The 11,953-nt window shown below is 37.4% G+C and overlaps 3 protein-coding genes across 4 annotated transcripts; 2 read left to right on the top strand and 1 right to left on the bottom strand.

Moving 5' to 3' along the window:
- Positions 1 to 1,180: 1,180 nt before the first annotated feature.
- On the bottom strand, positions 1,181 to 4,808 carry rexo4 (REX4 homolog, 3'-5' exonuclease). 2 transcript variants are annotated; one of them, XM_079261053.1, is made up of 9 exons: positions 4,361 to 4,808; positions 3,939 to 4,258; positions 3,585 to 3,731; positions 2,843 to 3,036; positions 2,631 to 2,719; positions 2,483 to 2,557; positions 2,269 to 2,343; positions 2,054 to 2,172; positions 1,181 to 1,228 (listed from the first exon to the last, which is right to left on the bottom strand). In XM_079261053.1, exons 1-9 carry the CDS (start codon positions 4,595 to 4,597, stop codon positions 1,198 to 1,200), a joined length of 1,287 nt encoding a protein of 428 aa, XP_079117179.1. In that variant the 5' UTR covers positions 4,598 to 4,808; the 3' UTR covers positions 1,181 to 1,197. The 2 variants fall into 2 exon arrangements, with proteins under 2 accessions (XP_079117179.1, XP_079117180.1); XM_079261054.1 differs by lacking the exon at positions 1,181 to 1,228 and having other exon boundaries at positions 1,313 to 2,172.
- Positions 4,809 to 5,083: 275 nt separating this feature from the next.
- Positions 5,084 to 7,803, top strand: pigp (phosphatidylinositol glycan anchor biosynthesis, class P). Its single transcript, XM_079261269.1, has 5 exons — positions 5,084 to 5,340; positions 5,427 to 5,511; positions 6,723 to 6,795; positions 6,927 to 7,045; positions 7,365 to 7,803. Exons 2-5 carry the CDS (start codon positions 5,430 to 5,432, stop codon positions 7,478 to 7,480), a joined length of 390 nt encoding a protein of 129 aa, XP_079117395.1. The 5' UTR covers positions 5,084 to 5,340; positions 5,427 to 5,429; the 3' UTR covers positions 7,481 to 7,803.
- A 1,090-nt stretch (positions 7,804 to 8,893) lies between these two features.
- Positions 8,894 to 11,773, top strand: LOC306771230 (putative nuclease HARBI1). Its single transcript, XM_079260348.1, has 3 exons — positions 8,894 to 10,050; positions 11,391 to 11,535; positions 11,658 to 11,773. The coding sequence occupies exons 1-3, from the start codon at positions 9,357 to 9,359 to the stop codon at positions 11,662 to 11,664; spliced, it is 846 nt and encodes a 281-aa protein (XP_079116474.1). The 5' UTR covers positions 8,894 to 9,356; the 3' UTR covers positions 11,665 to 11,773.
- The last annotated feature ends 180 nt before the right edge of the window (positions 11,774 to 11,953 follow it).

The following is an 11,953-nucleotide window of genomic DNA, read 5'->3' as shown; positions in this document are numbered from 1 at the left end:
AAGCTGCTCCCTGTTTACTTTCCTCTCCACTAGTAGTGGGCTCTGGGTAAGCAGTATCCTCTTCCTCAGTCCAATGCCTGGTCTTCTGAATGGGATGTTTGTCTGCAAACAGATTTTATTGTCCTCACTCCGATTGCAGCTAATGAGGGCTGACAGTTGGGTTAAATTTAACCACCCATTTGTGTACACACTTAAATTCATATTAGTATTTTCATTTATAGGCTGCTATACTGACTGACTGCAACCACTTAAACTGGTTTCAGTTTAAACTGGTTTCTTTTACTAATTCAAGCATTCGGGATAACTTTGTGATGGTCTGTCTCTTGAGCATCATTCATGGACTGGTTTCCATCCTGCTTTTTGCCAAACATTAGCAACATTATTGCTCTCTGGCCTTGAGATGGGGTGATCTGCGGATTACAAGGGGAAATATGTGGTTGGAAATCTTCATTTCACTGATCAGTGCTTGTTAGTAACTCATGTTTTATAACTGCAAGTGTCTGCTGTAACGCACAACATCTGTGGTTAAAAGTGAGTCTTGTCCTGTGTTAATGGAGTTCAATAACCTGCTGGAATTTCTTCTCCTGCTAAAGCATGAAATGTCCCACATGGTTCTGAGAGATTCAACTGGATAAAGGCGTACAGGTTTTGTTGAAAGAGATTGAAAGAACATCAAGAGCCTCCTTCTCATGAAGCAGAACTGTGATGACTGTCTGTGAATGCAGATTACAACAGTGGGAAAATACATTTGAGAATGTATAAATAACCTGATGCAATCTTTGGTTATCGCACATTTTTGAGTGTCTAATGCCGTGAGATCTGTGATGAAGAAACAAGTCGAAGGAGATAAAAAAAAAAAAAGAAATAAAAAATTAAGCTTGCTCTTTCTTTGAAGTGATTAATCATTGAACCCCCTGGGATCATGCTTGCATATTTGCAAAACCAAAATTCAATTCTTCGCCTGTTGAAATGATTAAGAAGGTGTTAATTTGCTAAGTGAGCCAAAGAAACTCCTGTGGGGGGATACGGGGCAGCAGGAAAGAAGCCAGATCCATAAAAAGAGATCCAACGGAAACCATGTTAGACTGGTATGTTCTGGTATGGGCAAACATGGTTAAAATGAATAATACAACCAAAACACTTTCTCTTGAAGAATGTTGTATTTGTAATTGTATAAACATCTGGCTTAAAAAACAATCAAGATTTACAACTGGAGAGTGGTTTAAAGCTATGGGGGGAAAAGGGGGGGGGGGGGGGGGGGACAACAATGAGAAAAAGATCCATTAATATTGTCATTTTTGTAATTGGATGAATTTTTATAAACTCAATGGAAAAAAATAATTGAACTATTTGAAGACCTGCCTCAGACTATTGGAAATAAAACGTATGTCCTTCCAAAATATGAGGAAAGTATAATGAAATTTGTTTAAAATGCTGAATATTGGCTGTCATAATAGTGATCATCACATATCTGTATTTACCAGGTGTGTTCTAAGCGCTGATCTTGCGCCATCTTCTCCGGCCATCAGGAACAAGATTTTAACAGTTGGGAGTTGTTAAAGAAAATGAAAACGCTAAATGCCAAAATGCGAGATTGTTGTAACAAATAGAAAGGAATGCTAAAGAAAAACTTCTGAAAAAAAGGTGTGTGTTTTGTACAGCTGCTAAATGCAAAGCATTCGTAAGTATTTGGATATGTTGCCATGGTGATCTTCACATTATATTTCAAAATTACATGATACAAACTCAGACTACAGAAATCAGTCCCAAGCTGCTAACAAACACAATGTTGCTGGATGTAATTCATTTGCACAACTATCTCTGATGATGTTTCTGTGTTTCAGCACATCTTAAATTACATCTGTCCATCAGTAATTCCTTCCAAAAGCACACTTTATTTTTGTGTTATTTTGTTTTTCTTCTGAAAAAAGCCCAAACCTGGGATGATTTCAGTCAGTTGTCTGATCAGGCAACAATACATCCTCTTGCACTGGTGTTGAAATCAGAACCTATCTTCTTACTGAGAAAATGAGACTCTTGGTCTCATTCTTACTTGGGCTTTCGCTCGCTCTTCTTTTCCGAGTCTTTGTTTTTCCTACTGGCTTTAATCTCTGCTTCCCATTGCTTTTTAACCAGTGTGTACAGTCTCATGGTGGCTTGGGCATCTTGCACCTGGAAAACACAAAGTATTCTCTGTAATGTTCAGCAACAGTAGTCTGATTGAGGCACGGGCAGTTCATATCTTGTTTCATCAGAGTGACAACTTACAGATGAGTGTTCGCCCTGCTGAACCTTCACATGGAGGATGTCTCTACAGAGGACTCTCAGAGCGGGGCGACCACTCTGGAGAAAAAAAAAACATTATCATGACTGCATCCGAGATCTCACACAGTGCTTTTCAGAAGCCCGTAAAAACTTTGGCAGTTTTATTCTTGAAGTTTGAACATTTTTTCATTGTTGGTGATTGTATGATTATGATTACCTTGACAATCTTCCTGAAGGGTTTATACTTCTGAGTATCCCGGATTTTCTTTTTCGGATGATCCAAGAGAAGAATCTGAAATAGTTCATTTTCACTGGTTAACACAGGTCATGTAAAGCCGGGCTGTAAATGCTCAGTTGACAGCTACCTTTAAGTCATTATGTATGGCATGTCCAACCACTATCCTCCCGTCCAGAATCTCAGCAACCTCTCTCTGCACAGTCTGTACATCCTCTCCTGTGAGACAATAAAAACATGCATAATAAACTAAAATGACAATATGGTTTAGGTAGAAAACTACTGCTCATGTATTCCTCATAAAGCTGTTTTATTCTCAACAACAACTCCACTGCGACTCACCGTCTTTGATGTCCTCTGGCCGGATGCCACTGACTGCTGTCCTGTAGTCCGTCACCTCCTCTGTGGGCTTCACGTATTTGTCATAGATGCATTTTCCAAACTGGTTCACAATGGACACACGAGCCAAGATGCTGTCCTCTCCATCAGGACCAACTCCCACCATCTCACAATCAATGGCAACAGCTCTGGTGAGGCTGACATCAGCAAACAGCAAAGAGATTTATAAGTCTCTTCACTACAACGCTCATCCTGTCAGGTTAATTGTGTATTTATTGAGTATTTATTAACTAGAAAAAAGCTATCTAAATGTTCACAGAAAGTGAAAACTACTGGAGATTTTGTGATTTGACAACGTGGTAGATAATTATCTGGTCATTTATTTGACTACTGTAAGTTTTAACAGCACTTATTTCACTTATTTGCAAACTAGACTCAACCCTTTCAACAATGTCCAGTAAAAGTTTTGGCCCAATTGATGAAAAATTATTAATGGCTGAAGCTAAGCCACAGTTACTAAATTTATTCCATTTCAACATGTAAACCCAAACTTGAAAAACAGCTTCTAGCAAAAATATAGAGAGGAAGCATTTATGGATGATGAGGGAAAGTTTGGCGAGTTTGCACAGACCAATTTATTTATTTGTTTGTGTCAGATAACAGATCACATCAGTGGATACTTTTACCTGTTGATAAAACATGTGAATATGTATTAATTATAGAGGAAACTAATCTTGTCACTCACCCTTCAAAAGCCTTCTCCTTAACTAGAGCACTCTCCACGTTTGTGTTCTTCTGCGTGCCCTGCTTCTTCCTCATGATCTCTGCTGCTTCAGCTCCCATTGTTTCCTCAATGTCATCAGGGTCGACATCATCAAACCAGAGGTCCTCCCTGTAACAGCATGGCAAATCAGTTTGCAGCCAGAATTATTCTGCTCCAACTTATCAACATATACATATATATACATACATACATATACATATATATACATACATACATATACATATATATACATACATACATACATATACATACATACATACATACATATACATATATATATATATATATATATATATATATATAATGCCAACATACTCTGTAGGTTTCCGCTCTTCTACTGCAGGCTTCTTCTTCTTGGCCTCTTGTTCACTGTTTGTTTTTCCCATGTCTTTTTTTCTTTTTGGAGCAGCAGGCTGCTGTTTGTCTGAGATGGTCGTAGCCTTTAGGTTCATCCCAGCCTCTTTGGGGACAGTGCACTGAGTAACAGTTTTGTGCTTCACTTTTTTCTCAGTCTCTATCTTGCTGTTTATGGAAATATGCTTTGAAGTATGTTCTTTAGAGTTCTTTGTTAAGAGACCGTTCTGAGATGTTGGTATCATATGCTGTTTCTTCTCTGGTTGACTTGTCTTCAGGATCTGTGGAAAGTTTGACTGAGTTGAATATACAACAAAGAACTGTACTTGTACAATGTATGAAATTATTAGACATTTGTAGATGAAATAAATGCAAAGACAAACCTGTTGCAATGCTTTCCAGTTGGCAGAAAACTGCAGTGGATCCTCAGGAGGTGCAGTTTGTTGTTCTTGGTGTTTGTGTGGAGGTGCTGTCTTCTCTAACTTTTGTTTTTTCCCATTATGTTTCCTCCAGAACTTCTTCTTCTTCTTTTCTTTTGCTATGGTCTTGTGTGTTTCCGCAGCAGAATGTGTTTTCTTTACCTTTACTTTCGACATGATTGTCATTCTTTTAAACATCATCTGTCGTCAGGCTCTCAGCCACGCTGATCTCCGTCACCACGTTAGCAAAAGATGCTCCAAAGAAACGATTTACTTCCCACCGAGAAAGAGTTCCCCAGTGAACTTTTACACTGAAACTATGTTAAAACAGACCTGTTTTCCCAAATACTTTCATGTACAGCGGAAAACGCTGGTCCATTATTACTGTCAGGTTTTCAGAAGCCATGCTGCAATGTATGTTTCCCTGGCGTGTAACATTAAAATGTGTCCGAAGAATACATGAATCCGTAAAGCAAGTCCGTCCTGGTCCGTTCACTTAGTGAGAAAGCTAAATTAATTTTAAAGTTATTATATTTTTAAAATATAAAATAATAATAAAAAATTATGCTTTTATTAATTACTTGCATAAATATTTGGATTTTAGGTAGCTTTTAGGACATTTGTATAAACGGAACACCAGATTAATTTGACGTTTTACACCGAACTTTGTTAGGTGACGAACTAGCGCTACAAGTGTTGTTAGCTTCCGAAAAGCAAAAGATATCGGTGATTTCTTTTCTTTTCTTTTTTTTAATAGTTTGGTTTACTCTGGAACATTTATTTATTTGTTGATTGAAAAATGTAGAGTAATTTACATTAAACCAATCGTGGTCATGCGCTCACTAAAATTGACGGAGAGATATGAGAAAGTAATTTGAAAGACATTTACAGACATCTGAATGTTGTCAGCTGAGTTGCTGCTGAAGAAATCAAGGAATTTATAGGTATGTAACTCAAACACACCCAGTCTGACGATTAATGTGTGCTCAGTTTTAAATTCCTTACCTTTGTGTGTCTGGTTTGGTTTCAGATAATGGTTGAAAACTCTCCATCTCCTCTGCCTGAGAGAGCCATTTATGGGTTTGTTCTTTTCCTTGGCTCTCAGTTTGGCTTCTGTAAGTATGTCTTTTTTGTTTGTTTGTTTGTTTGTTTGTTTTACTCCTTTTCTTTTTACACACACACGGGCACGCGCACACATATTTATGGAGGAATGCCTTTGCTTTTCTTAAGAAGATATTATGTGAATAGGTGTCATTTGTTTTGTTGTAATTTGTTTAAAAATTAAATTTGTTGTAATTTTATGAAGTTCATTTTGTATGGCTGCTATATTGGTCAGGTTTCCCCTGTAAGAAAGCTTTCTAATATCAGTGAGACTTGGTTACAGGTCAAATAAATAGTATTACAATTGATAGATAGAATGATTGATTGAATACTCTGATGTAAAATTGATTATGTGGACAAGTGGCAGCAAGTGCAATCTAGTTCATTAGTTAATGGCAAGTTAAAGATCCTTGGCATCTGTAGAAAAGTATTTGTTCTTGTTCATCTTATTGCTGCAAACTGTTCAGCTACATTTTTCTCAGATATAAGTTATTCTTCAGGACTCATTTGATCTGTGTGATTTTTTTTTTTTTTTTTAGGAAAGAAAAGGAACATTAGTAAGACTTGGAAATTGTGACTGAACACACTTTTGCAAGAACTACACTAAAAAAATGAGTGTTTCACTGGTTGGTGTAAAACGTAACTCAAAACTCACAGTAAAAGTGATCTTAAAATTGTTTTTAATAAAAAATTCAAATTAAATTTAAAGTGTACATACTAAAATGTATAAAACTCAGAATGTATGGAAATAATTGTTAAAAGGAAAAGAAGAAAAAAATATTTCTTAGCTGTGTTTGTGTTCTGACCGTTTGCTGTAGATGAGGCAATTCAGTTGGTTTATTTTGAAATGAGGATGGGGTAGGGAATATAAGATTAGTTTTTCTTTCTACTTCAATTTCTTTACTTTTTTTTAGATGAAATGTATTACAACTGTTGTATTATAATAATTTTTTTTATGCATTGCCATGGAGAAGAAAAGAGAATAAAAAATAAATGAATGAATCACATAAATGATCAAATTTAGGTCATAGGTTCAAACATTAACAAGACCATCATCCACAATGGTTGGGGGGAAAAGTCCTGAATCTGGATCCTGTTTGATTTTTTTTTTTTTTTTTTAAGGCAGATTTAGAAAATACTGAAATTTATACTGACTTGCCAATAAGTAACAATCTGTAGTTCTCATCAATCCTATTGATCACATTTATCCTATTCCTTTCCACAGTTCTGTACTGCCTGTGGGCATTCGTACCAGAGGAGTGGCTTCATTCTGTAGGGCTAACTTATTGGCCTCAAAAGTAAGTGGAATCCATGTTCTGAGATCCAACTTGTTTAAACTATTTATCTTCAGTGTTGAATCAGCATGTAGTTAAGAAAGTACTTTTGCCACAGTATATGATTTTCAACTAGAATCTTTTGTCTTCTGAAGGTATTGGGCTCTTGCAATACCAATGTATTTATTGGTCACATTAGTGGTGTCTGTGGTGGTGTTGTTTGGAGTGAATATGAACAACACAGCCCCTCTGAACTCTGTGGACAACATCACAGGTAAGGTTATGATAATGCAGCGACTGGACAAAATTATAATTGTAGACTATTTTAAAAAATTGTACCATAGTCACTGCTAATAACGCTTCTGATACACAAGTACATTATACAGTAATCAAGGCTGCAGTTGTTTCTTCTTGATGTCAGGAGAGTAAAGAGATTTGTTATATAAGAAATTCTTAATTGGTCAAAAATAAGAGGAAGCAGTTTGAAGCAAGATATGTTTTGTCTGTTATAATCTAATGAAAATAGATGTGACTCAGTGCCTGACATATTTCCAGACATCCTAACTCTCCTAAATGTCTTCTTTGTGTCAAAGATGTGTATGCCCAAAGCCAGAGGACAGATTGCTACAGGAAGGGGGGAATACCCCAGCTGAAGGATGTCTCCATCAGTGAAGTCAACAAAATGTTCTATTTATCTCATAAAACATAACAAATATTGTGCTGCAGATTGGATGGAAGAGGAGTTGCTTATGGTCCTGTAACATTTACTTTTTGTTGATTAAAAACAGGATCATGAATTATTTGTTGATAAGAAACCTGATAACCTGAATCACCTGTCTACTTGTAATGTTTTACAGATTTCTTTTCCATGTTTAAACACCTTTACTTTCTTTGGGGTTAAATGATAAACTATGTAAAAGTGGGTTTTAACATGTGTATATATTTTTAAAGAATGCCCTGTGATACTATTTTTGGAGTAACTTTTTTGGTCTCTTTTAAGAAATATTACAAAAGTAAAATGAGTTGACACTATGTACTCTTGATACTGTTTTATATCATCATCATCATCAGTTACTTGTTCAGTACACTGAACTTGGTGACATTTTAATGGTTTACATTCACTGAATCAGTTAATGTATCTCTCCACATGGTGGCGATAACCCACACCCTTGTGTAATGCTTACATAGAATAGCATTAAAAATCAATAACAAACATTTATCTTGGAAAAAAAATGTCAAAAACTAATTTGTGCAAAAAGACTATATTTACAGTCTTGAACCATTTTTAGAACTCCCTGTATATAAATATCAGCTTCTCGCCAAGGCTATCTATTGTTGCCTTATCAATGTCTCAAGGTCTAAATTGGATTAAACTTTGATAAATTTCAAGGCTAAATTTTAAATTTTGAATATTATGAACTCTAAGCAACATTGTAACCACTTTTGCCATGTGCCAGGGTGCTCTATCTTGCTGGAAAATGCACTGTAGGCCACCAGGTTGCTCTTGGAGAGTGTTATATCATTATTTGTTCACAGCAGTGTTTTTTAGAAGCACTGTGCTTGAGCCCATTCCCATGAGAGGCATCCTCTCGGGGTTTTGCATTGCTGGCATGATATAGGACTTGTGGTGATGTTTACTATTTCATCCTCAGTCAAGGGGACCACATCTGATAATATAACTAAATGCCATTCAGCTATCAAGCCCATTGATTTTAATCTGTTAATTATGTTCTTCTTGGAGACAAGTAGCTGTTTTGCTGCTAATCAAGTCTGATGTGTGTCAGCAGAGGAAACTCCCAACGCTTGCAGGCTCTGGGGCATTGGAGTTGGCCACCTTTGGTCTAAAACACGGTTTCTCAAATGGGGGTACACATACCCCTGGGGGTACTTCAAGGCATTCTAGGAGGTACCTGAAATGTTTTGAAAACATGTTTTTACGCTTTCTTTAAAACATCCTTAAACAAAGTAATATAAATATAACATATATATATGTATATATATTTAATATGTCATCCAATGTTAGTGTACATTCATTAACTGAATTTACATATGAAGTTACATCACTTCATTCCTCCCAAAATCCCACATTCCGACGTGAATTGAACTCATCCATTACGAGCCAAAGTATATTCGTCAGTCACTGTCGCCTTGACAACGCAAACAATGGAGTCCTGGTTGAAGCGTAATAGAGATTTCCATAGTTTTGCACGGTTAAAAGTTTAGTAAACCAAACACAAATGACAAATTGCTATATTTAATGGTTTTTTCTTAACCAAAAAACTTTGCAGTGGTTAGGGGGTACGTAGCTGAAAAAAATATTTTACAAGGGGTACCGTGTTGCAAAAAGGTTAAGAACCGCTGGTCTAAAAAAACAGATGAAAGTGTTAACATGTGACCAGCAGGGGGCAACAGTGCGCCTTTGTTGCAGCGCCGTCCATCAATATTGGAAGAAGAAATAATAATGTTTTGGCTAAGAACTATTGTTTAGCCTACAAGTATTTACGCGATTGTTTAGATAACATTCGACACTTTTCAGTACAGTTTGGTTTGTGTTTAATATTATTTCGTCTGTATTTGTAAAACAAATGGCCTTCGCGGTGCCTGTGTGGCTCGCAGTCCAGGAAGAGCTTCTCGGATGTAATCAGACACAGGCAGATCATGGAACTCCAAGCTGCTTCGACCATTTCGACGACGTATCTTTGTTTGAGTTGTTTCACCTCTCCAGACCCTGCATATCCTTCATCACAGACGCTGTCCGCATCCGTATGAAGGCGGTCGCCGTTAAAAAAACACTGCCGTCTGTGGACGTGATGGTCATGGTTTCGCTGAACTACTACGCGCTGGGAGCCTTCAGCTCTGTCGTCCTGCAGCAGGCAGGCATCAGCCAGTCGTCCGCCCTTACAAATGTCGTCAACACGGTCTCTGGTGTCATCGCAGGGATGTCCGACGTCTTCATCTCCTTCCCCCTCACCGTCGACGCCAGAAACAGAACCGCAGCGAAGATGGAGGAACTGTGCGGGATCCCCAAAGTTTTAGGTGTCCTCGCTCCAGCCCACTTCAAGATCAGAGCTTCTCCTTACGAGAAAGACACATTCAAGTCTTTTATCAACGCCTTCGGCTACACGTCGGTGGTTAGTCAGTTAATTTGCGACTGTGATGGCAACATACTGAGTGTTGAGAAATGCTGCGTGGGCAGCACGTTTGAGCAGGAAATGTGGGAGTCGTCGTTTAAGGGAAGGGAGGTGGAGGAAGACCTGCATGGACCATTTTGGTTTGTTGGTGAGATATGGAAAAGATACATGTTAACTAATAAAACCGCATTACAGATGGTACAAATCGGACACATTTTTTATCAACAAAAGCCATATGAAACTCCCAATACTCCCATTTAGTGTGGGTTTGCCATACAGTTGATAGCATCTGCAAATTCCATTAAGATCAATAAGTTTGGTTAGAGTCTTTGTGTGAAATACAGGGAATCTTGGCTGTCTCACAAACTAACTTTGTGCTCCAATTCCTAAAACAGAACTTTGTTTGTAGATTATACAAGATATAGACTTTAATAGTTATTTAAACACAAAAAGCTATTTATCTTGCAGGGGATAAGAAACATTAGTGTTGCAGAGTAAACACTCAGGAAAACCTATTATCAACCAACCAACGCACATGCTGGTTAGCCATGTATATGACCTTGGCTGTACTCAGCAAATAGAGAAACATTTGCTGTCACCTTCTGTCAGTATGTCAGGAAACACATACTGTAGATATTACACAACAATATTCAACTTAACTAAAGTTTATATATCATATCCATATGAGCAACCCAAAGCATTTTGCAGTGCATAACAGAACATTAATAAATTTTCTGTTATGCACTGCATAACAGAACATAACAGATGCACTGTTATGCACTGCAATCAAAATAATTAGGATTAAAAATAGTCAATAATAAAAGCAAATAACAAATAATAATAGCTGTGGATAATATTAATAGCTGTTGATCATATTTAAGTCGCTATGGATAAAAGTGTCTGCTAAATGACTGTAGAATAGAATAAAAGCAGGAAGATAGATATTTATTTTAGTTCCCAGGTTAATAAACTTGATGAGCTACCAGTCATAATTTAGATGGCTCTGGCTAATCTGTGCACCAGTCTAAAGTCACCATGGGTTGTGAGAATTCAGTATTGAAAAAATAACTTAGAATAGCCCTTTTTTTTTTTTTTTTTTTTTTAAACAAACTACACTTCCACATTATAGAAAGACAACTGCTTTGCTGTCAAAATTTTGAGGCCTTTGTTACTTTTGCTGTCTTCTCACTGATGCATAAGAATGAGCACAGGGAAATGTGCATATTCTTTCAGTTCACTTTTTTCATGCTGTTCTGCTTCCCTTGCGCCTCCATTCATGCATGTATAATTCCCCTGGAAAAGGAAGAAAGAAGTGTGTCAGTTTTAGTTGAAAGATTAGACAAGGAAGGCTGTTCTGTACTATCTCTGATCGACACTATATCATAGGACTGATTTATGAAGAGTTACTACAGTGCAGTCTTTAGAATAAATATTTTAATGGTTTGTATTTGAATTGCTGTATTAATTACATTCTTTTGTTTTTTTAAGGTGGGAACGGTTATCACCTTAGCAAACACGTCTTGACTCCGGTGTCAAACCCTTCAAATGACAGTGAGGTTCGTTTCAACGAAGCCCATGCGAAGATCCACAAGGTCATGCAATCAACACTTGGATGCATGAAGAGGCGTTTTAGGTGCCTTATGCAGCTTGGTTTTGCAGAAGAGGGTTCTTTGAACAAAAAGTCGAACATGATCAAGGCGTGCAGTGTACTGCACAACATTGCTAAAAAGTTCTCCGTCCCCTCTCTGCCTGCAGATGGTAAAACTGAGCCCCCATATCCAGGCAAGCTGCACTTGGCGTCACTGGAGGCTGACGCTGAGGCACTAGAAGCCAGACAGGAACTTATTGACCTGAACTTCTCTGTTGTCCCCAATAGTGAGGAGCCATCCACAAGGGATACCGCAAAGGAAGACGTGTAAGCACAGCGGTTATGTTATCTGCCGCATAGGCAAAAAGACTTAAAGACATATGAAATCTTTTTTACATGAGGGTCAAACAGTGGAAACAAACCAGAGCTTACGCTGCAATTTTTCTCATCTGATGCAAGTTTG

This window comes from Telmatherina bonti (assembly GCF_933228915.1).
Source record: "Telmatherina bonti genome assembly, chromosome: 21".
Taxonomy (NCBI): domain Eukaryota; kingdom Metazoa; phylum Chordata; class Actinopteri; order Atheriniformes; family Telmatherinidae; genus Telmatherina; species Telmatherina bonti.
This window is presented reverse-complemented; position numbering and strand designations above follow the sequence as displayed.